The following is a 27616-nucleotide window of genomic DNA, read 5'->3' as shown; positions in this document are numbered from 1 at the left end:
AACCCAATGACTGGTATCCTTATGAGAGAAAGGAGAGGGAGATTTGACATAGAGTAAGGCTATGTAAATTGGAGGCAGGAAATGGAGTAATGCTAGCTCATAGCCAAGGAAAACCCAGGACTGCAGCTGACACCAGAAGCTGAGATGCATGGAATGGATTCTTTCAGTGCCTCTAGAGTAACCAACCTTGCCAGCACCTTGATCTCATACTTCTAGCATCTAGTAGCCATAGGCAACTAATACAAATTTAGTACTTCAATTGTATATTTTTAAAAATATCCAGAAAAATAAAATTTCAAAAATAATAGCAAAAATGAGGCTAAGAAATAATTTTCAAAATTAAAACCATATTTCACCTAAATTTATGTGAAATGGATTTTGTTTATAAATAAGCAGTGGCATATGTTAAACTAAGTTCAGTGCAACCTCTAAATGTGAAATGCCTTGTGTACAAAGCATGGTTTGGTGTGCTCTCCCTCCCTGGAGCACCCCCTTGCCGTTCACCCACCCTATATAATACCCCCACAAGCCTGCACCTCCTAACTCTTAAGAGTCCCCATTAGACTTGCAACCGGGGAGCAATGGGCAATGACAGCTTGACCCTGGCGAACCCCCTGAAGCTGTATCCAAGGCCCCCTTTTCTCTGACTTCCCAGTGAGCCAAAGCAGCCCACCTCGTCTCTTCTGTTGCTTCTTCTATTTTAGGCCCTCCCTTGTTTCACTGTCCCCAGCTTTAATAAATGTACTCTCAAAACATAAGTAAATAAAGTATGCAGTTTTAAATCATGTAAAACCAAAGTTACACTCACATTTACTATAATTTTAAAAGTTCATGCTACTTCTAATGAGATAATCATGGTCAATAGATGAAGTTCTATTTTACTGGTATTTTCACTACAATATAAATCTTAATGTTGTTCTTAATGGAGAAAGTTCATATTATCAGTGCACTAATTTGGTATTAGGTAAAGGCCAATATTTTGCTTATTCTCTGTAAAAAAATTTAATCCAGTGCTTCCCTTTAACCTTTATGCCATACTCTAAGTTATTTAATTTATGCTTTTAAGTCAGAGTATGCTTAAGGAATACAAAAATAATTTAAATGAGTCTAAACGAATAATAAAGCCCTCCAACTTCAAACAGAAATGACTGCATATTTTGTTAATTTTGTTTGTTTATAACACTGGTATCTTCAATTAGCAAATAAAGTGATTGTACCAAGACTGACAACATACATATTTTCTCTAGAAAGCGCCCTAAATATAAATTACACGTTCAAACACCTGTTTATATATTAAGTACTCATTTTAAATAAAAGTACAAATTTAGTTTTAAAATGTTTTCAAATTTTTGAAAATTTCAAAATAACTTCCAAAAATATCAAGAATTCAACTCTGAGATATTTTAAATTATATCTATCACATACATGAAGTAACAACACAAGTAAGTTAATTTTACACAATTCCCTGACTTATTTAGCCAACATCAAATATTAGAAAATGCTCTGACCAGGTGGTAGCACAGTGGATAGAGCATCGGACTGGGATGTGGAGGGCCCAGATTTGAAACCTCAAGGTCACCAGCTTGAGCATGGGCTCATCCAGCTTGAGCGCAGGGTTGCTGGCTTGAGCAAGTGGTCACTCACTCTGCTGTAGCCCCCTGGTCAAGGCACATATGAGAAAGCAATCACTGAACAACTAAGGAACCGTAGCATGCTTCTCATCTCTCACCCTTCCTGTCTGTCTCTCTGTCACACACATACACATACGCAAATATATATATTATAAAATGAATTTGGTAAAACAACTATTTTCTTAGAAATTATGATCCTCTGAAACTTGACATTTTAAATTTAACTACAGTCACTAATTTTCAGCATTTATAGTACTAAAAAATTTACTATTCTAAATTCTTATATTCATTAACCTATATGGTTATGGGGATATGTACTGAATTATTGTTCTGATTGACATACCATCTCCTCTCTATTCCTTTGGCTACTTTTATGACTATTAAATATATGCATGCACTAAAATCATGTCAATATGCTACTCTCTAAAATGATAATATTCTTAATGTGACAAATCCATACTAGACAATACTATTTTCTCTTTCCTAGAATATACAGATGGCACGAGCAAACAAGCTCCATTTCCTAAAACTTCAGTGTATCCTTAAGGAAAAGTCTAACTTCATGGATATTCTAAGCAAGCTTTACATATTTTCAAACAGGACAGAAATTCTCACAAAATCTTGTTTGTCTCGAAGTCTGCATAGGAAAATTTTCTTACACTCACTAAATCTGTGTAGGAAATTCTATAAGGGAAAAATTTCCTTAAATCCCACTAATAGTATTAAAAATAAAATATTTTTGAGGTCAAGTACTGATTATAATCCTTCACTAAGTATATATTATTAATACTGGATACTGCCATTAACATTTAACTTCAAATTACAACTTCATTTTGAACATCTTTTAATATATTTATTTACTTATATAAATTATTTACTTATAAAAATAAGGTTACATATCCAAATCAATTTATATAAACATAACAGCAATGTAATCTTTTAAAAATCATTCAAAAATGGTATTTCTCCAGCAAAAGTAAAACATCTTAAAAACTTAATTTCTTATAAAAAATTTTTTGTGGAACTTACTTTTAACTTGTTTGATATAAAAAGGACTACTATACTTTAACTTCCTGTTAAGACATTTATTCAGATATTGTCAACATTTTTTTCTTTTCAGCACTTGACATAATTAATGATGGGTTGGATAACCTTGGTTGAACTAAATAACAAAATATAAACTAATTTTATTTAATCCTCTAGCCCAGGTCACAAACAAAACCACTGAGGATCAAACATAAACAACATCTGCAAGAGAGTCAATAGAAGCCAACAGGCATATACAGACCGCCACTCACAGTATGGCTTTAAGATTGAACAAAATCCTCCAAAACATAGCTATCTGTTTACCAGTTTCATAGCACTGATCTTGCAAATATTTCGTGTATGTTCCATGAACTCAATGTTAGTGCTGCTCTTGTGATACTCGAAAACTCAGTAACACCACCAAACCAGTATTACAAGAAATGTTAAAGTAACTTCTTTAAGAAGAAAAAAAATATAAAAAATATGAAAAATAAAATGGCAATAACTACATCATTATCAACAATTACATTAAATGTAAATGGTTAAATGCTTCAATCAAAAGACAGGGTTGCTAAATGGATAACAAGACTCTTAAATATGCTTTCTACAAAAGACTTCAGATCAAAAAAATACACACAGACTGAAAGTAAAGGAATGGAAAAAGATTATTTCATGAAAATGAAAACAAAACATAATAAAACAAAAAACCGGGGTAACAATACTTATATCAGACAAAATAGACTTTAAAACAAAGGTTATGAGACAAAGAAGGACCCAGCAATTTCACTTTTGGGTATTTAAGGAACCTAAACCACTAATTTAAAAAGACATATGCTTTCACATGTTTACTGCAGCATTATTTACTATAGACAAGATATGCAAGCAATCGAAGTGTCCATCAAGAGATGAATGGATAAAAAAGTAGTACATATATACAATGGATTATTACTCAGCCATGAAAAAGAATGAAATCTTGTCATCTGCTACAACACAGATGGACCTATAAAATATTATGTTGTCAGACAGAGAAAGATGAATACCATATGATTTCCCTTATATGTGGAATCTAAAATCAAAATAAACATCAAAGCAGAAACAAACTCATAGAACATTACTTTGATAGTTGCCAGATGAAATGGGGGTAGGGGAAATGAGTAAAAAAGGGGAAGGAATTAAGAAGTACAAATTGGTAATTACAAAACAGTCATGAGGATGTCAAGTACAGCACAGGGAATATAGTCAGCAGCATTGTAATAACGTACGGTGTCAGATGGGTACTAGATTTATTAAGGTGATCACTTCTTAAGTTAATAAATGTTTAATCACTATGTTGTACATCTGAAATAAATGTAATATTGTATGTCAACTGTAACTGAAAAATTATTTAAAAAAATAACCACATGCCCAGGACAGTATGAATCCAAACTGTACTGTGATTTTTAAGGTGCTCTTGAATTCACCATTTCCTACTTTAGAAAACCTACCTAATCTTTTACTTTGTCCATAATAAATACTAGTACACTTTCACTACAAATACCGGTAACTTATGTTAAGCTCAAACAAAGTCACATTTCCTAATTGGGCCAGGCTAATCTCTGGCCTATCTAGTTAATCTAAGACGACATTAAATTTACAAAAGGGGGAGAACATTTTAATTAAAACATAACAAAAGTGCCTGGCCTGTGGTGGCACAGTGGATAGAGTGTTGACCTGGAATGCTGAGGTTGCCAGTTCGAAACCCTGGGCCTGCCCATTCAGGGCATATACGACAAGCAATCAATAGACAACTCAAGTGAAGCTACTATGAGTTGATACTTCTCATTCCTTGCACATTCCTCCTCTGTAAAATCAATAAATAAAATCTCTTAAAAAATAAAAATAAAAAGTAAATATTAAGGAATAACATTTCTCTCAGGTAGAGTTGAACTTTGGAAAGTCACAAACTACTTTATAAGATTTTCTTGCCCTCCCAGGAACCAATTTGTGTCAGTTTAGGGGGACTACATTACCTCATTGGGAAAGAATGTTAAAAAAATAAAAAAAATAAAAAAGATTGACTACCAAGGGAATAGAAATTAGACTAACAATAATGACAAAATATATATTTGTTTTATCCAGTATGTACATTTTATCATCTGTGGAAGTTTTGTTCCATTTGTTTGCTTGCTTAAATCCAATGGAAAACTTTCCTAAATAAACATCACATTCCTTGAAGATGCTGCAGAAGTGAAGTTATTACTAAGCATCCAGCTTCAACACTCATCTCCAAGGTACGCAAGCAAAGAGGGATTTTGTTGGGTAGAAGTGAGGGGAGGGAAGGAAAAAAGACTAAGCCGGTTCACTCGCCGTCTTACTCTAATTTCAAATATCAAGACAGCATAATAGTTTGATACATCTATTTCTCCAAAGCACTGTGACATTATAACTTCAAAGTTACAATAATTACACTTGCTCCCATCTATTTGTTATTCAGAGAGCCAGTTTGCTTTCACAGCTTCTCACATCACAAAATTTCTATCAGTCAGATATCTAATTTCTTAACTGCTATTAATTAGAAAATAATCCATGAGCAGATAAAATTCTCAGTTTACATTTAACCTGTCAAGTTTTTATTTCCCTGAGGAAAAGACATGATTGATCAACTGCCACAAAAGAAACCGAAAGAGACTTGGAAGTGTGCATTCACAGAGATACTCAAATATAATTAAAGAGGAAAACATCTCCATAAAAAGAGGGCAATTTTTTTACTATGTACCAAAGTTGCATGGACATCTTCCTTTGCCATCGCATCCTCATTCAAACAACTAGAACACTACATTATAAAAGTCTGCTGTAACAATAAAAGTTAGATGTTCCAATCAAAACGTATTAGTACCTAGTAGAAAATCTAGTAGCTCAAAAAACAGAATTATCCCCCACCACTGATAATAGAAATCTTCTATATACATAATATAAACCAAACTGCCCAGCTGGACATACCTTGCAAAGTAAAAGAGAGGGGTAACCTCAACTCATATATCCATGAACAACATTCACTTTTGTTGAACATTTAGTAATAAAATATACCTAGAAAGATTTGACTTTATCACATTAGAATTTATAGAATAATAGATCATATTCTGATCTTGTTCAATCACCTAAGAGCCTAGGAACCCTTATTTATCATTTATTATCAGGGTATTTAAAAAAATTTGTTTAAAACAAAAATGGAATTAAATTAATAAGGTATATTATTTTTATAGCTTTTCTTTCTGTGGCTTAGAGAACAAAGCTTTTTAGGAAAAAAAATAGAAAATCCTTTGATGTGAAACCTGACACCTTCTATGTAAGTAGAAAAAAACCATAATCGTAAAAGTCTGGGCCCCGACCAGTTGGCTCAGTGGTAGAGCATTGGCCTGGTATGCCCTGGGTTCAATTCCCAGTCAGGGCACACAGGAGAAGCGACCATCTGCTTCTCTCTCTCTTCCCCTCCTGCATTATGGCTCAATTAGAGTGAGTTGGCCCTGGGAGCTGAGGATGGCTGGATGGCCTCTGCCTCAGGCACTAAGAAGAGCTTCATTGCTGAGCAACGGCCTAGATGGGCAGAGCATCTCCCCCTAGTGAGCTTGTTGGGTGGATCCCATTTAGGGTGCATGCAGGAGTCTATCTCTGTCTCTCCTCCTTTCCTGAATTAAAAAAAAAAAAAAAAAAAAAAGCCCGAACTTTCTTTGAACTTCAGGGACAGCATAGAGGGAAGTATATTGTCTTTCAAGTATAAAGTGTACATGGTGGCTAAACAGGTAAGTTTTTAAGGATCATTTAAGATGAACATGCAATAATTATTACCTGGGGCACAAGAGAAAAATAAAGGCAAAGTTTTATAAAGATAGATTCAAGTGACCATATTTACAATGGAACTGGAAAATCCTTAACTCCCTGGCTAAATAAAAGTAGTCATCTACTGCACCAGTGTGTATTTTCAAGCAAATACAGAAGCAATACTCATTAGCTCTTTAAAAAATACACACATTTAATGTAGGTCTGTTTTAATTCTAAGTAAAGCAATTCCAAAAATACAAACTGAACATCAGAGCCATGTGAACCACCATGATAAAATAAGACAGACATTCACAATAATTACTTCTAAAGACAGTTCAGCTTAATAAATCATCTTCCAAGTATGCCAAAGAGTTACCAAAAATACTGCTGGTGTTCAGTTAGAATGAAAGGACTTTGGGGAAAATGAAATAATATGACACAGGTGGAGTGAGTAAGGTTACACGGGATTTACATTTTCCATTACCCCTAGACATAAACAAACATTCAAAATCAACACAAACTCGGTGTGTTATTCAAAATATTGCAGCTGCAGGAAAGGCAACTTTAAATTAATAGCTAGGGGAAAATCAAGTTTTGGTGGAGGTAAACAGAAGTGACAGTTTTTAATTCGCACTTTCGTAAAGCTCATTTATACCTGGCCAACCAGGAACCAAATGCAGAACAACAAAGTTCTCTGCTTGTTTTGGCTGTAATATGATTTAAAAAAGGCCATCTTTTGAAGATGTTTAAAGAAATAAAGTAACTTTTTTTTATAAACAGTCACATAATCAATGGAATAAATAAGTACTAACCCACATTTTCACCGCTCTGTAATCACTACACTTTACATATTTTTCATTTTGGCAGCAAATTCCCCAATTTTTAGGCTAAAATCCACCAATCACTATAAAGAGTAAAATGAATAGCCACCAAAATAAGAATATTCTTCTGTTTACTCTTTGGCTAAAAAAGAAAAAAACAAAATAAAACAAAAATAAACAGAAGACAACTCTAACACTGGTGATAAAAGAAACTGTTTTTTTTTTTTTTTTACATGTAAAATAAAATTATCAATTTAAATCTTGGTACATTTTATAAAAGAAGAGGTAATGTGGTAATAAAACAGCAGTAACCTTGGCAGGCAACATACTGTTTGTTAACCCTGTGCAATAAAATACTTTGTTCATACTACATTTATTCAACATGACTAATAGTTACCTACAGATATTTCAGGAATCTTCACGGGACTCCTACAGACTTACTGTTAAAACTGAGAGACATTTACAATCATAATGTGTCATAAAAACTTGAAAACGTTGCTTCTAATAGGAGATAATGTTCATATTATTTGTATGTTTTAGGTACTAAACAGCTGAGTTACAAGGACTGAAAGAGAAAAGCATTCTAAACGCCCATGAAGAATGTTGCTCACACTCTTCTTCAGAACACACTAAACTTGTTTGACACATTTCTCTTCATACATAGCAAGCAACAGCAACCAATACAAGCCTGAGAAGAAATGCTGCTGTGTAAATACTGCAACTATTCCTGAAAAAAGAATTATGGGATATATACTCCAAAGCTGCCCATTCCCATAATTTGTATTGCATAGGTCACATAATCACACACATACATATACACATGTGTGTATGTATATATATACATATATATATATACGCACATGCAAAGAATATATTAAGACGACAATGAAGTCTAGTCACAGAGCAATTTACAGGCTCAATATATTTTTTACACTTTGCTTGAAAGAAAATTTCAATATTTTACAATCTTTTAGTAGGCATTATATACACTGCACTTTATGAAATCTAGAAGGTATTGAAATAAATTTTTTCCAACATTTTGGTAACAAAACAGACAAATTTTTCAAATACTTGTGCTATCTAGCTACATGATCTGTTTGCTCTGATAACCACTAATCACGAAAACTGACTCAATGGAATATTTAGAAAAATTATCTAACACCATGCATGGGTTTGAATCATTTTTAATATCCTATCCTAAAAACAGTCTACAAATCTTAAGATTAAAAAAATTAAGTCTCTGCTCCAATTTTTAAAAGATATCTTTTTATGACAATATCCATTAACATTGACAGGTACAAGTTAAGGCTAATTCATCTTCTTTTGTGAATATTTTTATTTTCATTTTTTTTTAAAGAAAGATAGTAAAAGCCAGACTCCTTAAGGGTTTTGAACTGAACCTACAATGCGAGTGCAGTGCACATAATGTTCAGTCCTACAGTCAGGATGCAGTTGCTCCTTCCCATTCCACAAGGTACTGCACCTTCCCGTCGAGTGTTACCCGACGAGCCAACACTCGGTATTTTTCACCACATGCTATTCTACCTGCAGCACCAAAATAACTGGTAATGGAGTTTTTTAGATGAGTGAGTTGTAACTCTTGATCTGCTAAGTTATTCAAAATCTCTGTGTTGAGTTCATCAAATTGGTAATCCTCTTTGCCTTCATCATCTTTTACAATTTCTGAGTTCTGAGTCTGGAGTGCTCTTCTTGGAAGACGACCCCTTCTCCTCCGTAAATGTGGGATCGCAGCAGGCCAAGATCTTCCTGTTCGAGTTCTTTTTCGGGAGTCAGACAAACTATGGAAGAAAAAGGCCATTAATTGTCTACTAAGCTTATAAAGCATCCTCTGCCCACATAATATGTTCTATGATTTTTTTCTATCACTCCATTGTAAGTACATACCCTGATGACATAAAAATGAGCCAAACCAAAACAATAAATGCTATATAAACAGATTATCACTCATCTTCATTAGATTCCATCACTTCTTGGGGCTGACCTTTGAAGAGCTTTTCTTCCTTAACTACGTTCTATTAAACTTAAAAAAATCAGAGGAAAATTTTGAATTATGAGGTTGAGTCAAATTCTTACCAAGAGAACTTAATTTGTGTCATTCAAAGCAGCAAATATTTAATAAGCGACTAGAATATATTAGAACTGTTCTATGTGCTTAAACAGATGGTAAAAGTAGAATAAACGGTGTCTTATTACCAGGTTCTAGGTCTAGTGAAGTAATGTAATAAACTGGAATAAGCACAAACAAGAAGGCATGGAACTCTGGGTGTAACTCTATATAATATTGGACAAATTCAAATCTCTCTTTTCTAATTTTTAAAATTTACTGATTTGAGAGAGCAAAGGGAGAGGGACAGAGGAATAGAGGGAGAGAGAGGGAGAGGTAAGAAGAAATGGAAAGAGGAAGAAAGGGAGAGAGAAAGAGAGAGAATAAAAGGGGAGAGGGGGGAATGGGAAGGGGAGGGAGAAAGGGAGAGAGGGAGAGAAAATGGAAGGGGAGAGAGGGGGAGGGCGAGGGAGAGAGGAGGTAGAGTAGAGAGAAGGGGATACAGAGGGGGAAGGAAGGGAAGAAAGTGAGGGGGAGGGGGGAGAGAGAGAGGAAGAAAGAGAAAAAGAGAAAGAGAGAGAGAGGGAGAGAGGGAGAGAGAGAGAGAAACGTTGTTCCACTATTTATGCATTCATTGGTTGATTCTTGTATGTGCCCTGACCAGGGATCAAACCTGCAACCTTGGTGTATTGGGACCAACAGAGCTACCCAGCCAAAGTGGCCAAATTAAAATCTCTTATCTTCTGTGTTCTCTTACATGAAAATATATTATGAAGCAAAGGAGCTAAACTAGTTAACCTTTGAGATCCTTTTCAGCTGAGAAATTCAAAGATTTTATGATTTTATAACAAAGGGAGAATACAGCATAAAAGCTAAATTCAAAGACATTACAATTATACTACATGGGTTAAGATCCCAGCTCTGTTATACTTGCTAAATATGCTATCTTGGAATTCTTACTTAAAATCCTCTAAGTCTCAGTTTCCTTATCTGTAAAATGGAAATAACAGGACCTACAACTCAGAAAGACTGTTTTAAGAATTAACTAAGACAATATATATAAAAAGCTTATTAGCACAATGCTGGGTAAGAGGTCCAAAACACAGCTTACATTATTATTCATGATTCATGTAAAAATATTACATTTAAAGCCTTTAAATACTTAGAATTTTATATATCTTACAAGAGCAGTTTTAAATTGTGAAAAAAAAATTAAACAAAGAGAAATATAAAACCTGGAACCTTGCCCAACCTGTGGTGGTGCAGTGGATAGAGCATCGACCTAGAATGCTGAGGTCGCAGGTTCGAAACCCTGGGCTTGCCCCATCAAGGCATATACAACAAGTAACCAATAAATAAAAAAATCTAAAAAACAAACAAACAAAAACCTCAGAAGCTTATAACTCTGACACCAAGTAAATAAAACTTCATAACTGATAAATCATACTTTAGGAAAAAGTTGTCTTTCTGAAGAGTTAGGTTAAATAATTTTTTTTTTTTTTTTTTACAGAGACAGAGAGATGAGAAGCATCAATCGTTAAGTTTTTTGTTGCGACACTTTAGCTGTTCATTGATTGCTTTCTCATATGTGCCTTGACCGCAGGCCTTCAGCAGACTGAGTAACCCCTTGCTCAAGCCAGCGACCTTGGGTCCAAGCTGGTGAGCTTTTGCTCAAACCAGATGAGCCCACGCTCAAGCTGGTGACCTCGGGGTCTCGAACCTGGGTCCTCTGCATTCCAGTCCGATGCTCCATCTACTGTGCCACCGTCTGGTGAGGTAGGTTAAATAAAATATTAAGTCTACTAATGATAAAAATCCTGAATTTAAAAATCTTTTTACAGATACTAACAGAAGAATTTATGCTTTTCATTGGAACTTAGATTTTAAAAAATCAAGTCTTCCTAAAGCAAGGCACTCTAGTATATAAAAGCATAAAAAGCCTGACCTGTGGTGGCACAGTAGATAAAGCATCAACCTGGAACGCTGAGGTTACTGATTCTAAACCCCGAACTTGTCAGGTTAAGGTACATGAGAAAAACAACTACTATGAGTTGATGCTTCCCAATCCTTCCCCCGATCCCTGCCTTCCTCTCTTTCCATTCTCTATAATTAATAAATAAAATCTTAAAAAAATAAAAATTAAAGCATAAAAAGGTCTCACAGAAAACAGCACAGCCTATAAACACTAGTATAACTATTTTCTCTGTGTGCACAGCAAATTTTCTAACAAGTTAAAAAATTTGAATTTTTGTGCTCAGAAAAGCAAAATTATTCCAATGAATATTACCAACCTAAGGAATCTATATAGTTGTCCCTCACCATATCACAGTTCACTTTTTCACTTTTTGTGGTCTCACTGTATTGCGGATTTTTTTTTTCCGGATTTTTAAATTGTATATATCTAACTTTGTATTGCAGATTTTTCGCTATATCATGGAATTTTGTGGTATATAGGTATTTTTATGTATTTATTATTTTAATTATTTTTGCAATAAAATGAGCATTTTCTAGTCTAAAAAACTGAAACTATAAAAAATATTAAAACATTAAAATATAAAATTGAAATAAAATACTCCTGGTGAGTACCCATACAGAATTTTATATGTTGTTAAAATTACTAGGTTTAAGAGTGTAGAAAGTGCCTGACCAGGTGGTGGTGCAGTGGATAGAGAGTCAGATTGGTACGTGGATGACCCAGGTTCAAAACCCCAAGGTCGCTGGCTTGAGCACGGGCTCACCAGCTTGAGTTTGGGGTCACTGGCTCTGCTGTAGGCCCCTCCCCCCATCAAGACACATATGAGAAAGCAATCACTGAACAACTAAGGAGCTGCATCAAACAATTGATGCTTCTCACCTCTCTCCCTTCCTGTCATTGTCCCTATCTGTCTCTGACCAAAAACAAAAACAAACCCACAAAAGTGCAGGAAGTGTTTATAAGAGTGTGGGCAAGGTTAATAACGGTGTGGGAAAAGTTTATAAGAGTGTGAGGTGAGGAGGGTTTATAGTCTCAAAATATATATAAATAAGAAAATAAATATAAGGTCGCTCGCTACTTTGTGGATTTTCGCCTATCTCAGGGGGTTCTGGAACCTGACCCCCATGATAGACAAGGGACCTCTGTATATGGAATGCTTCTCAAAAGGTGAAAAAATAACTATGTATATCATTTTCAATTGGAAAAAATTTCATAAATCATCACAAAAAAAAACCAGTCTACAGGAAATTAACAAAGGATAAGAATATAAAATATCTACCCATAATGCCTGGCAATGCTAGACGAGGTAGTTTCTTTTGCACTGGAAGCACCCGTGAAATCCACATCTGAGGTATTAGATGAATGTGCAGTTCCCTCAGTTCTCCTAGACAAAAGAATTTAAATGGTAAAACAACTATATTACATAATAGAAATACTAATTTCTCCCCAAAAGAAAATTTCCAGGGTAAGAGAAAATAACTTTCTATTTACCCTATAGAACAAGGTAAATCCAAGGTAGGATTCTCTGAAATTGATTCCTTATCCTGGAAAATAAAAAATATACATACTTAAAAAGCCTTGTTCTAAAGTAAACTAAAAAGATATTAGTTTCTCAGTAATTTCAAATATCTTTCTTCTTTGAGAATATAATATCTTATCTTACCAAAGGTAGCTCAGCAGTTTTCTGAATCATTTTTCTTGTATATGGACCAGGTGGACGACCTACAGACTTTTTCTTTTCTTTTTTTTCTATGCCATTGCTTACTTCCCTGAAACAGAAAACCATTATGTATTTAATCTCTACATAAAGAGAACAAAAAAATATAAAAAATGGAAAATATACAGTCATATTTTTACTTATGTAATAATTAGGTTTTACTTATTTTTTTATATTAATGGTAATATAAAAACAAAATTAAATATAAGTTGAATCTAAAAGTTTGTTCCAGTGCATAAATAATATTCTTATTTACACAAATATTTCTTGACATAAGAGATATTTACACATGAAAGGTTTAAAAAAAAGTTCTCTTTAATACATTTGTGAAAAATACATAACACCTAAAAATAAAAAATAAAAAAATAAAAGAAGACATCTATTTCAATGGGAGTATTCAGAAATCCTAAAAGTTCCATTATTTAAGATAAGTTACTAGGTAGGTACTTGGGGGATGTTTCAAGGATTTACTACTAAAAGTAATTAGGAATTTAGCAGTAAACCTCATAGAGCCAAGAAATATCTATGTTAAAATATAAATGCTATAAATAGAGGTTGCCTTTAGATTTATATATCTAAATTATATATATATATTCATTCTTGAATGATGCTAAATAGAAATAGAATGAAGCCCAGAGTGGCAGATGGTAAAGGAGGAAGGAATCCTTCATATCGGACAGTGAGTGAGTCACTCAAAGGAAAAAATTAGAAAGATAAAAAAAAAAAACCATTTTTGAGACATAAAAGTAAATATCAAGCAACAGCAATAAAAAAAGCAATAGTCAAGGACACTTCTAATTAATACAAGGGAAGAAGAAAAGGGCAACTATCAATATACAAAACAGCTATTTCATTTATTCAAAATTATCTATCATAAGAAGAGGATATTAGATAATAGGAATACCAAGATGTTCACTGTGCTAAGGGGTTCACTATATAGTTAAGTGACAAATGTGTATACAAGCAAGTTAATAAAATGGGTTAAGTGCTATAAGAAAGTTATCCAGGAAATTCAATTTAAAAAACAAAAAAGAGCAATACTATTAAAAGATTGGAAAGAGGTGAATGGAGAAAAGTAGGAAAGACACCAAATTAAGGTTGGGGAATAAAGGTAGAAATATAAGCAGGGAAGCTAGAGGAACAAACCATAACTAGAACTCTCATCAACAGTCTCAAGGACAAGATGCACAACGTAACATTTTTTGAAAGATGATCAACGTAACATTTATAAAAGCCCAATCCTGGACTAAGGAGAGTATTCTCAGATTAAAAGAACCACTTCATGCCTTGGCCGGATGGCTCAGTTGGTTAGAGTTGTCTCAAAGCACAGAAGTTGCTAGTTCAATCCCTGGTCAGGGCACATACAGGAATAGATATATGTTCCTGTTTGTTTCTCTCTCTCTCTCTCATCCTCCTCCCTCTCTTCTTCTCACTAAAATCAATAAATAAAAATTAAAACAATAAAAAAATAAATGGACCACTTCCTACACGGGACCCAGAAGGAACTAAGAATGTCTTTAAAGAAAGCTGAACCAGTATCTGGTGACACCAAATAAAAACCTGATAGCTACACAGATGGAGTATCCTATCAAAATCATGATAGGAATGAGAAAAACATTTCGTGCAAACCTTTTTCTAATTCATCATATAAGGCAATTGCTAGCAAAGGATTAATAATAAAATTTGTAAGAGATAAGAACAAATATTTTTTCCTTCAGGGAAAAAAACAACCCTGAAGTAGTAGTATCTACTTCATTACAAACTCAAATGGATTAAGAAAAACTGGTAACCCTCTGTAATTACATTTTCTTACTCCTGAAGATGACTACCTCTTATCATTTATTTGCTCCTTAAATTTCCCTCTCAGCTATCTTTACATCTTATTTCTTCCGAGAAAACAGAAGCTGTTGGCCAATAACATTAGTCATGTTCCAAATATCAACTCTACAACGGAACCAGCATCTGCATCCACCTTCTCCTTTTTCACCCCATTTCAACAGAAAAATGTTAAGTCCTTCGATCAAAGGCTACTCCCACATTTAGGCTCTAAAATCCCTTCCCTTTTGGCTCTGAAAGACTTTACATCTTCAATTACCTTCCCTATCTTCTATACCAATCTTTTCTTCTCCACTGGCTCATTCCTATTAGCACACCAAAAACAGGTATCAATTATCTTCCATCTATTAAAAAACCATCACTGATTATTTCCTTCCCCCTCCTTTAGCTTCCATTGCATTTGCCTATTTCCCTACACAGTAAAACTACTTCTGAGAGTTGAGTACACATACCCTTTCCACTTTCTTCCTTCTCATTCAAAATTCTTAAAGATTATATCCTTTTCCTTTATATTATCATTATTTTGAATCTCCCTATGCTCCTTATTTGTAGAAAAAAACCAGTTTTGACATGTAAATTGGTAAGGTGACTAACTTTTTTACAATGAAAAGGAGGACAAAAATAAATAGAAAACAGTATCATAAATAAAAGAAACATTATATTCATTGCAACAACAATATAATATATTATAAATGCATAATGAAAACATTTGTAATATTTTATATTGTAATTATACTTACATGCCTATTAATTTTTAATAATAGTTATAAAAAAAAGTATTCATTTAGATACAAATACGTCACATCACACGCAATGGATTGACTCTGCATTGATCGAATACAGACATTTACAGATTGTAAATAATCTTCCAATATCAAAAAGGAGGACATGTAGGAGGACACTTCACGAGGGAGGATGGAACTTACAAAAGAAGGACTGTCCTCCTTAAAGGAGGACTGGTCACCTTAAAATTGGGCAGTGCTAGAATCAATCACACTTCAACCCTCTTCAATCTGCCTTCTATCTTTACCTCACAAAAAATCTGTTTTTGTTAAAGTCGTTAATAATAGAATGTCATCTTATCCATTAAACATTTCCTTCTCATCTTAATCCACCTCTTTAGCTTCAATACTGTTTAATACACCAATTTTTCTTGAAATACTACCCTGTTTTGGTTTCCATGACACTAAACTTTTCTGGTTTCCTATTTCACTGGTCATTTTTTCTTCATCTCCTTCATTTATTTCACCTCTTCCAAATCTCTCAATGATATTAGGGCACTGTTTTGGGCCACAGTCTTTTCTCTCTTCTTGCTCCCTAGGTAACTTCATTCATTCTCATGGCTTCCAAATTTATAACATGTGTCCTGACTTTCTCCCAAGCTCCTGACTTAACACACCCAATTGTCTGTATCTAACATCATCATCATTTACTCATAAGAATCTCAAACTCAATGAGTATGAAACAGAAGAATGCTTCATTCACATTGCCAAATTCTGTTCTTTCAGATCTTAGTGACAGACACCACTACCCACCACTTACTCAAGCCAGAAATTTGGGTATTGTTTAATTTCATACCTCCCTTTCTTTTGTAAATTTAACTCATTAACAAAGCCACTGAATTCTGCTTCCAACAGAGATCCTGAATCAATTTTCTCTCCTTTAAACTGTTATCACCTACTACTGCGCACAGCAACCATTATCTATATATCTCTTACCTAGACAACTTCAGGAGTCTTAATTTTTTCTTGCTATATTCTTACCTCTACACTTATCTATTTTCCAAATAGCATCCAAAGAGGTACTTTTAAAGAATAATCCAATCTGCTAACATCTTTAAATAGTTCCATTATTCACGGAAAACAACCAACAGTATGTATGAAATCTGTAAGACTCCGTATGATTTATGCTTCACTCAACTTTTCCAACACTTGTTGCTACTCCCGGAGCCCTCATTCTCACCGCAAAATCCTTTGGAAGTTCCTAGAACCTGCCTCACAGCTTTCATGCTTGCTATTTCTGCTACCTGGAGTATTTATTCTTTTCTTTGCTTCAAATTATTAGGTCATTATCATTCTTTATGTTTCAACTTAAATATGCCTTCCTTAAGTCTCCTTTTAAGTAAACCCAATCCTCTCTCTCCATCCCAGTACAGTCTAAATCTATATGCTATTTCCTAAATGAGACTAGCATAATCTGTAATTATTTTACTTGTCACCTGTCTTACCCACTATAATGGAAACCCCATCAGGACAGAAAGGAAGTCTGTCCTCTTTATTATATCCCCAGCACTTAGTAAGGAGGTGTTTGATAAATGGAATTAATGAATATATGAGAAACAAACAAACAGGCCAGCACTTAAGCTGTTTGCTAACCAAATCAATAGGGCTTATTCCTGGAAAGCCTAAGATCTAAAATAAATGAATAAACATCTCATATTAACTCTTTGTACCTCATCTAAGCAAAAAATTATAAAAGTAAAACAAATCAGGAAAACTACCACTTTTCTTTCAAATATACTAATGAAACTAAATAACACACATTTTAGTTACAAATAAGGCTAAAGAGAAAAACTAAGCCACAGATCAACTTTTACCTTGAATCAGATATAGGTTTGGATGCCTTTCTGCCTTTAATTTTAAATTCATGGGATGTTCCTTCAGGTTCTTTCTCTGCTTTGAAAGCCACATTTGGTGGCACAGGAGGAACACGAATTCGTAACCCAAACAAATGCTTCTTCTTCTTTATTTCTTTCCCAGACATAAACCTAAATTTTTAAAAAAATTAACTAAAAATATAAAAACTGAACACATATACATGGCAGACCCTAAACTTAACTTTTAATATAAAGCCTTTATACATTAAAGTGCACCCAATACTACACTCTTTTCCCTTGCTTTCCTTGATTCTTATCTGCCCCAGAGCCAGACCACAGTAGGAGATGATGGACGAATAGGGAGGGAGGGATAGGATCAGAAGGAAGAAAAGAGAAGAGCACATGTCCACCTTTCTTTTTAAAACATGGCATCCAACTTTTTAAAGAAAAAAAGAGTACAGAGTAATGTCTTATTAGTCTCAATATGTTTTTCCATATTTTAGGGTCATCTGTGAAATCTCAAAAAAAGGGGGGGGTAGGAAAAGAAGAATTCTATTTGAGAGCGTATGTATCTGTGAGAAACTGTGGCCAGAAAGTAATAGGTAAACAGAATTATTAAAAAAAAAGTAGGAGACCAAACCTAGAAGCCCAGAAAATAAAAGGAATATCTAGTGCATCAGATCTGAAATTGGAAATAATCTAGAGTAGAGAAATGTTCTTTCAGTGTGGGCCTGTGTCTCTGAAAAATATGCTCTTTAACCCTTTCCCAAGCGTTTAGGGTCCTCATTCCAAAACACTCCACTCTATCCTACCTCTGCCTGTCTAGCCATAGAACCACTGTCAAATGCTTGGATTGTTCTTCCACTTTTATGTAGAATTGAAAATGAGAAGCACCCAATTCTACTATAACAGGAATAACATGTATTTCTGGCACCCTAAACTGTATTATAGAATTCATTGTCCCATGAAGTATTTTTTACCAACACAGTAACTGCTCAGGTTCTTTATGGTTATTTGAGTTGAAATAAAGATTTAGCTACTAGTAATTATAGCAGTTTTTCATAACATTTTTTAATGAGGAAATGCTGTCAAGTACAAAAATAGCAACTAGTTCCAAAAATTTTATAATGTAACTCAATGGTTGGAGCCAGCATATATATTTTTAGAAATTATTTCTATTGTATTTTGAAAATATTTTAAAGAAATGTAGATCAGCTGGTTTTTTTAAAAAGGAAAGATCTACATCAGAAAATATCAAACATATTACTTAATTATTGAAAAATTAACCCAATAATGCTACTTTTCCATAAATGAGGACAATAACTAACCTTAAAACCATAAAAGACCTTGTTAAGAAACCCATATTCTCTAAAATATATTCCCCTACTGTCTGCATAGTCCCACCAACTAACAAGATTTTATTTTACTTTCAGTAGACTGCATTATAAAAACAAGTCATTACTGACTATGATGTTTCAAAGGACCAGGCCAAATTCCCTGTGATACTAAAATGCCGCCTCCCCCACCCACCCCAGAAGATTGCTCTTCCCTTCTCCAGTCCTTGAAAGTAATGCCCTACTCTAACTGAAAAAGAACATTAGAAGTGTTAAACTGTATGTACTAGTTTTAGACACAAATCTCACAATTCTTAAACAATGCCATTATTCCTTATACTTAATAAATGTCTCCCTCGTAGGGATACATAAAATAAATCAACTTACATGGTCTTGTAATCATTTAATGCCTCCAGAACATGCTCATATCTTTCAGATTTTGGTGTATCTGCCAGCTGTGAAGTATCAAAAACAATTTAATGTAGTATAATTTCATCAATTAGTAATATACAGGTGCTAGATAGAGGCAGTGTAATGCAGAAGAAGAGAGTACTGACCGACAGTCAAAAAGATCTAAGTTCTGATTCTAGGTCCTCACTGACTATCTCTGTGTTTAAGATCGCTTACCTCTCAAGACTTGTTTTTTCACCTCTAAAGGGGGGGGGGGTATAAATCCTGTACTAATTACTTTATTAGTAATGTATGGATCAAATGATATGTCTAGAAGAACTATAAACTGTGTAACACTACAAAAATGGGGTTATATTATCATTAAATTCATTTTTATTTTGGGGATGATCAATACACAATACAGTGTACAGTTGATGTGTTGTAGAATTATAAACTTGAAACCTATATAATTTTGTTAATCAGTATCACCCCAACAAATTCAAAATTTTTTTTATTTTAATGTTATAACCTTGGGAAAAAATACATTTGAATTACTTTAATATAGCCATAAAAGCTTCTAATAGATATTAATTAGATATGGATAGGGAAAAGTATAAAAAGCAATGAGAAATATACCATTTTATTTCCCAGTACTTCTAATATTAGTATAAACCAATAATCTCTATAAAACTGTGATGTTTGGGGATTTTACCTTTATAACAATTATAGACTTTAATGAGCCCTAAAACCCAAATTGGCTCAGTAATTTTTCATTATCACAAACCATTTTAAAATCTAAATATTAAATTCTAGAAAATATTCTACTTTGTTTCAAAAGGGCTTCTTGCAGAGTCACTTCTGTCTCTTTTTCAAAGATTAAAGACTGGGGCACAATAGCAAAAAAATTCTAATTATTAAGGGACCATCCTCAATTAAAGCCACAAAAATTTTTTTTTAAAAACTTCTAGGCCTTGGCCAGTTGGCTCAGTGGTAGAGCGTCAGTCCAGCGTGTGGAAGTCCCAGGTTCGATTCCCGGCCAGGGAACACAGGGGAAGCACCCATCTGATTCTCCACCCTTCCCTCTCCTTTTTCTCTCTCTCTTCCCTCCTGCAGCCAAGGCTCCACTGGACTATAGTTGGCCTGGGTACTGAGGATGGCTGCATGGCCTCCACCTCAGGCGCTAAGAATGGCTCCAGTTGCAACGGAGCAACACCCCAGATGGGGAGAGCATCACCCCCTAGTCAGCTTGCCAGGTGGATCCCGGTCGGGCTCATGCAGGAGTCTGTCTCTCTGCCTTCCTGCTTCTCACTTCAGAAAACAAAAACAAAACTTCTAAAACATCACAACTGACTTTCAAAAATTCTGTAAGTTATGTTCATTACCAGTTAAAATTCCCAAACCTCAGAACTGCTTCAAATAAAAAGAGCAAACAAATCTGCCAAATGAAATGTTGGAGGTAGAAGAGACTAATCAAGTCATCTACTCCAGCTCTTTATTATTTAACACATATAAAGACTGAATGAATTGCTCAAATTCACATGGCTGATTAGTGAGACAGCCAGAACCTGAACCCAAGTGACAATAAAATTCATTCATTCACCATTCACTGACAGCCAATTCTGTGCCAATATGTTGGGTGCTAATAAAGGTGGGGCAGTTCCATGCTCATTCCTCCATGTCACTATCACTCCTATTGTAATTTGTGAAGTGTCCAATGATAGAGAATTTCTATTACAGTAAAAATAACAGAATCAGACTTTAAAGCTTCAAAGAGACCCAGGCATCCATCTAATCCAAGCTTCCATCAATATACTGCAATCCTTTTATAGCAGTGGTCCCCAAACCCCGGGCTGCGGACCGGTAATGGTCCGTGGGTCATTTGGTACCGGTCTGCAGAGAAAGAATAAATAACTTACATTATTTCCGTTTTATTTATATTTAAGTCTGAACGATGTTTTATTTTTAAAAAATGACCAGATTCCCTCTGTTACATCCGTCTAAGACTCACTCTTGACGCTTGTCTTGGTCACGTGATACATTTATCCGTCCCAGCCTAAAGGCTGGTCCATGAAAATATTTTCTGACATTAAACCGGTCCGTGGCCCCAAAAAGGTTGGGGACCACTGTTTTATAGTACCAGTCATTCAACCTTGGCTTAACTATTATTATTAGTGAAAACTGATAGAAGCACCTACTAAGGGGAGCATATTCCACAGGTGCATGAAACTTTCCTTTCTGAAACTCTTCTATTCCTCTTTTTACAAGGTAGTTCTTCAAATATTTGACAGCAGCGATCATATCTAAGATTATATTAAAGTTTTTACCAGCAATATCACATGATTATTTCTTATTAAGCTTTGGCTAACTACTACTATCCTCTTCCCCATCCCCATCCTGTCCCCACCTCAACTCTAAAATCTGATCAGATGAACTTCTACCAAATCAAGTATTCCCTATCATACCTGCTTCTTCTGCACTGTTTGTTTGTATATTTAAACCTAAAAGTAGAACTTTAGAACTGTTAATCTGATTTTACCTGCAGCTCAGCGTTTGAAATGATCTTTTCTCTTGATTCTGTCATACTGAGAGAAGAAACAAAGACAGACCCGTGGCTTTCTATTAGACTCTCCCTCAAGAATGTTTACAAGCCATTGACTGCTTTGCTTACTATTATTCAATTAGATACAAATCCATTTAATTTTACTTTAAGCAGTTTATATTTTAGTATTTCACATAAATTTGAGTTGTACTGTGGCTACATCATGCTCACACTAGTTTTGCTAACTATAACAAAAGAGAATCCAAGGTATTTAATATGATTTGTTCTAATAAATGTGTGTTATTTCTTTACTGCTTCTTAAATCTTCACAAACCATGTATTTGAAAAATGTGCTCTACAATTTGGCTGATAACCAACAACAAAACTGACTTCGTAATTTCTCAACTCCACTCCTTTCAACTTTTTGAAAATCACAATAAACTCTCAACTTTCTTTTAGTACTTATTCTCTATGGTTCTCAGAAAATTTACCTGTAAGTTCCTTCAGCACTCCTGAACTATTTTGCATAGGACTGCATTTCAATTCGCCTAATGAAGTCAACAGGTCCCATTCTGTATTTTGAAAACTAAGAGTACAATACTGTAGTGTAAATCAAACAATTTGTATTAGAAAATATCAATCTCACACTATGCTCTTTCAGGGTTGCACAGACATAAAATGCTATTATGTATAGTTACAACTCTTTCCACTTCAATAAAACACAACCAACCTTCAATTACTCATGTTGAACTCCATGCCACATAAGCTTAAGCATAACAAACAGCTTAAGTAATCTGTCTATAGATCTAAAGACTACATGCTAATACATAACATTCAAGGCCCCATGTATTATTATTATTATTTTTTTTTTTTTTTACAGAGACAGAGAGTCAGAGAGAGGGATAGATAGGGACAGACAGTCAGGAATGGAGAGAGATGAGAAGCATCAATCATTAGTTTTTCGTTGCGACACCTTAGTTGTTCATTGATTGCTTTCTCATATGTGTCTTGACCGTGGGCCTTCAGGAGACCAAGTAACCCCTTGCTCGAGCCAGCGACCTTGGGTCCAAGCTGGTGAGCTTTGTTCAAACCAGATGAGCCCGTGCTCAATCTGGCGACCTAGGGGGTCTCAAACCTGGTTCCTCCGCATCCCAGTTTGATGCTCTATCCACTGTGTCACCGCCTTGTCAGGCTAGGCCCCACATATTTTTGTTACCTAGATTTCTTTCTTTTTTGTGACAGAGACACAGAGAGAGAGACAGAGAGAGGGACAGATATGGACAGATAGGAAGGGAGAGAGATGAGAAGCATTAATTCTTCATTGCAACTCTTTAGTCTCCTTAGTTGTTCACTGATTGCTTTCTCCTATGTGCCCTGACGGGGGGGGGGGGGGGGGCTGGGTAGGGACTGCAGTAGAGCAAGTGAAGTGACCCCCTGCTCAAGCCAGTGACCCTGGGCTCAAACCGGCAACCATGGGGTCATGTCTATGATTCCATGCTCAAAACGGCAACCCTGCGCTCAAGCTGGTGAGCCCACATTAAAGCTGGATGAGCCCGTGCTCATGCCAGTGACCTTGGGGTTTCGAACCTGGGTCCTATGCGCTGCAGTCCAATGCTCTACCCACTGTACCACCGCCTGGTCAGGCTAGATTTCTTATTATACCACTTCTACTATACTACATTTTCTTCTAGCCAAAACATCATTTCTGCCATAGTATTTCACCTGAGTTTTATCTATGCTTTTTCCCCTGAATCCCTCAAAAGTGAGACAGCACTCAATACATTAAGACTATAGTAACCAGAAAAGTGGGCTGTCCTTTTAGAACTAGGATTTCAAATATTAGGAACTAAAAACAAATGACAACAGGCATATTCCAGAAAGTATTAATATATCGATTCCCAAAAGAAATCTGTTACAATAATGATACCTCATTCTAAAAAAAAAATCTTAAGTAATCTTTATTTGTGGTCTCAAATATTATACTACAAATTTTTACTAACCCAAAGGAAATATTTCAAAACACGGTTTCTCAAATAGCTAAGATCAATCTACATAATTATTAAATCACTATTTCTCAAGAATATAAAAAGAAAAAATTTACATAGGGAAATGATATCAAACTGTATGTTTTTGAATATGTTCTGAAAGTTTCAGCTTCTCTTCATATCAATCCTGAAAATCATCAACTGAAAAAAACATATGCTATATAACTTAAATCTGCCTTTCAATATGAAAGGATATAGTCTCCAAAAAAAGTTTAATGTTTCCCCCAAAATTTTTTGTTATTAAGTACAAAAGAGGTTACAGTACTTTCTTTATACCAATAAAAAAAAAAGAACAAGTACAACACGCTAAACAGACATCACTATTTTAATATAAGATAGCTCCAAGTAACTAGAACTACAAATAATTACATATTAGGCTTCTAAAACAACACAGAAATACCATTTCACTTTAGCCAGAGTTATCATATGTAAATATGTTACATATGGCTCATAACATGTGTGAAACATATTTTAGATGTGTTTAGAATAGTTATTGAGATGGCTCAGAAACCGTAAATAGGAGTACGTGCCTCCCTATGACTAGCAGAGAGAGTAAAATCACAACTACTTTTCAGCTTTGATTCATTTTTGAGGAAAAACTTCCAGAGCAAGTGTCTACGTCATATAAGTGTCTACGTCATATAGTCTATAGTGTATATAATAAGAATTGAAGTTTGAAATGACCCAAGTGCTCTAAGGTACTCAGTTAACCAATGATACAATTAGCATACAGTATTTTCCATGTTTTGAAAGTAATTGATGTTATTTCATAAAAATTTAAACATGACTGACCAATGGTGGTGCAGTGGATAAAGCATCCATCCAGAAAACTGAGGTGGCCAGTTCAAAACCCCAAGGTCACTGGCTCTGACTGCAGGCTCATCAGTGTGAGGTTACTGGCTTTAGCAGGGGAATCATTTACATGATCACAAAACTCATCAGCTTGAGACCAGAGATTGCTGACACAAAAAGCCCAAGGCTGCTGGGGGCTTTTGAGTAAGAGGACACTGGCCTGGCCCCAGTCAAGGCATGTACAAGAAGCTCAATATACAACTAAAGTGAAAGCAACTAGGAGTTGATGTTTCTCACACTCTCTCCCTCTTCCCCCCACCAAAAAAATTAAACATAAATATAAATAAAAATAAATTTTGGTAACCTTAATTTGATTAGTAACAAAATCCAATTTGCAGTTCAATTTCAGTTAAATCAAAGATTTACTATTTTTTTAAGAGTTTTTATTTACTGAATTTTGAGAGAGGAAAGAGAAAAAAGTGGGTGGTAGGGAGGAGCAGAAAACATCAACTCATTGTAACTGCCTGTCTTATGTGCTTTGAAGGGGCAAGCCTGGGGTCAAATTGGTGACCTAAGCATTCCAGGTCAACGCTTATCCACTGCACCACGACAGGTCAGGCCAAAATTTTCTATTTTAATAATATAGAATAATTCATTATTTGTATTCTTTGCTTCTATTACCACAAATATTTAAAAGTCACCTAAATTAAAATCACTGACTAAACATGACATATTAGCATAAATTTTATGATCTCTTTATATAAAGATGTATAAAATTAACAGAATTAAAACCTGAGGTTGTATCTATAAATAACCAGGCTGAAGACACATGACTAATCTAAAAAGTCTAACATTTTCTTTCTTTTTTTAAAAATATTTTTATTATTTTATTTTATTTTTTTACAGAGACAGAGAGTGAGTCAGAGAGAGGGCTAGACAGGGACAAACAGACAGGAACGGAGAGAGATGAGAAGCATCAATCATTAGTTTTTCATTGCGCGTTGCAACACCTTAGTTGTTCATTGATTGCTTTCTCATATGTGCCTTGACCGCGGGCCTTCAGCAGACCGAGTAGCCCCTTGCTGGAGCCAGCGACCTTGGGTTCAAGCTGGTGAGCTTTTGCTCAAACCAGATGAGCCCGCGCTCAAGCTGGTGACCTCGGGGTCTCGAACCTGGGTCCTCTGCATCCCAGTCCGACGCTCTATCCACTGAGCCACTGCCTGGTCAGGCTCTTTTTTTTTTTTAATGCAGAGAAAGAGCAGTGAGAAATGATTCAAGTCACTTGTTCTGATAATTTGATGGTTCAAAAAAAAAGTAAATGCTCCTCACAGAAAAGTAAAACTTTTGTTGTAAGGTTTTATTTTATTGTAATCATGTTTTTCTTAATAAAGAGAAACATTTTCCCATTTTGTCAAAGAATAGAAAATTGAAATTTCTAAGACATTATCTAATAAACTACAAAAAATGAAAATATGTATCTATTACTGAAACAAAGTTCTTCTGACATGTATCAGAAGTTCAGCTGGACCTGAGATATCTGAAAATTCATAAACTGAACTCATTTTTTTAAATAGACTAATAATTTTAAACTGTTTTGTATTTCAGTCTCAACTAAAATATAAATATTATTATTATTTTAATAAAAAACTATAGTATTGGAAATAAAACAACTAGAGTTTACTATGGAAGCACACTGTCTACATGAAGTAACTAGTGCAGATGTTAATCCAGGCATGGCCAACATACAGCCCACGGGCCGAATGCAGTCCACAATTAAATTTTTAATATTCTCTGCTACTTTTAAAATCTCAGCTACTCAGAAGCAGAAGCGTCTTTGCTTATTGGAAATCGAGATATTTAAGAAGATAGTGATACGTGGAAAAGAATTTCGCATGAGACTAATCTAGGGTTAACTTCCAATAATTGGTCGAACAGATTCGCAAAACTTATTTTTTTAAAAAATTCCATTATAAAGATTTACAACTTTTGTACTCGTCTGTACTCGATATGAACTGTTCGACGTTTAGTGGCGATGCAAAACCCACATTCTTTTAGGTGGAGTTTGCCAGTGCGCACCCAAGGTCAAACAATTCGTGATTTTTGTGGTCAAGTGTGCTGAAGCAAGTGGCATTGTAGCATAGACAATAGCTGCACTTGATAACTGAAAACATGCCCAGGCTGTTTGTAAAACAAAATAATTGTTTTATTTGCAATATAACCCCTTCAAGTTCATTCTATTAATTAAATAGTTTCAACTGATTGCGATACAGTTTGGATATTTATATGGTATGTAATTATATTTTTATTAAAATAACATTGTATATTAAAAATGTTTTTCACTCACATTTATTTATAAACAAATTACATAATAAAATTTTGTTTACTTAAACGAATCATTTTTGTATTTAATATTTTTAAATTTTAATATTTCGTCTGGCCTGTGAAAAAAGTTTTCTTTCTAATCTGGCCCGGGGGCAAAAACTGTTGGCCACACCTGAGTTAATCATATAAAACATAATATGTAGTGCTCGGTTCAGCAGCACATATACATGAAATATACTAACAGGAATACAGATGTATCTGCATATAAAATGCTGAAAGAACCATGGCTATCTAGAAAGAAAGCATTTTAAAGGAATATAGTATAATGTAAGATATTAAGATGACTATAAAGAACACTCCAGTTACTTGCTTACACTTACTTACTTTTTCCTTTTATACTAATCGGTTTGTTAGTATTTATCAAATTACAGGTCATTCATTTTCTCTTAAACTTCAGAAAAAGCATTTAAAAAACGTGATTGTTATGTTCTAATTTCTAACACTCGAAACATCTTGGTTCAATTGATTTTAATATAATCCTTGGTTTTAAAATCTAAATATTCTACAAGTGTTTTATTTTATGCAACTGATCTATCACTAACTTATAAATAAACCTGCATTATGCTCTACATGATGCCCCATAAAACCCCCAAAACAACCCTCCTCCCAAAATTCTTAATTTCTCATTGGATATAAACTGCCACATGTCTAAAGGCTTCAAATACACTT

At 34.5% G+C, this 27616-nt stretch overlaps 1 protein-coding gene across 5 annotated transcripts in view; it reads right to left on the bottom strand.

Moving 5' to 3' along the window:
- Positions 1-2655: 2655 nt before the first annotated feature.
- The window catches only part of MTF2 (metal response element binding transcription factor 2), a 73969-nt gene continuing 49008 nt past the window's right edge, over positions 2656-27616 (bottom strand). For 4 of the 5 annotated variants that reach the window (XM_066268680.1, XM_066268677.1, XM_066268679.1 and 1 more), the window contains 6 exons: positions 19187-19254; positions 17466-17636; positions 12980-13085; positions 12808-12860; positions 12596-12700; positions 2656-9075 (listed from right to left, as the gene is read on the bottom strand). In XM_066268680.1, the coding sequence (XP_066124777.1) occupies positions 8718-9075; positions 12596-12700; positions 12808-12860; positions 12980-13085; positions 17466-17636; positions 19187-19254 (861 nt within the window). In that variant the 3' untranslated portion in view covers positions 2656-8717. The remainder of the gene's footprint in view (positions 9076-12595; positions 12701-12807; positions 12861-12979; positions 13086-17465; positions 17637-19186; positions 19255-27616) is intronic. The other variant, XM_066268678.1, reaches the window with a different exon arrangement.

The sequence above is a fragment of the Saccopteryx bilineata genome, chromosome 3 (genome assembly GCF_036850765.1).
Source record: "Saccopteryx bilineata isolate mSacBil1 chromosome 3, mSacBil1_pri_phased_curated, whole genome shotgun sequence".
Classification (NCBI taxonomy): Eukaryota; Metazoa; Chordata; class Mammalia; order Chiroptera; family Emballonuridae; genus Saccopteryx; species Saccopteryx bilineata.
The sequence above is the reverse complement of the archived record's forward strand: the minus strand, read 5'-3'. Positions and strand labels throughout refer to the sequence as shown.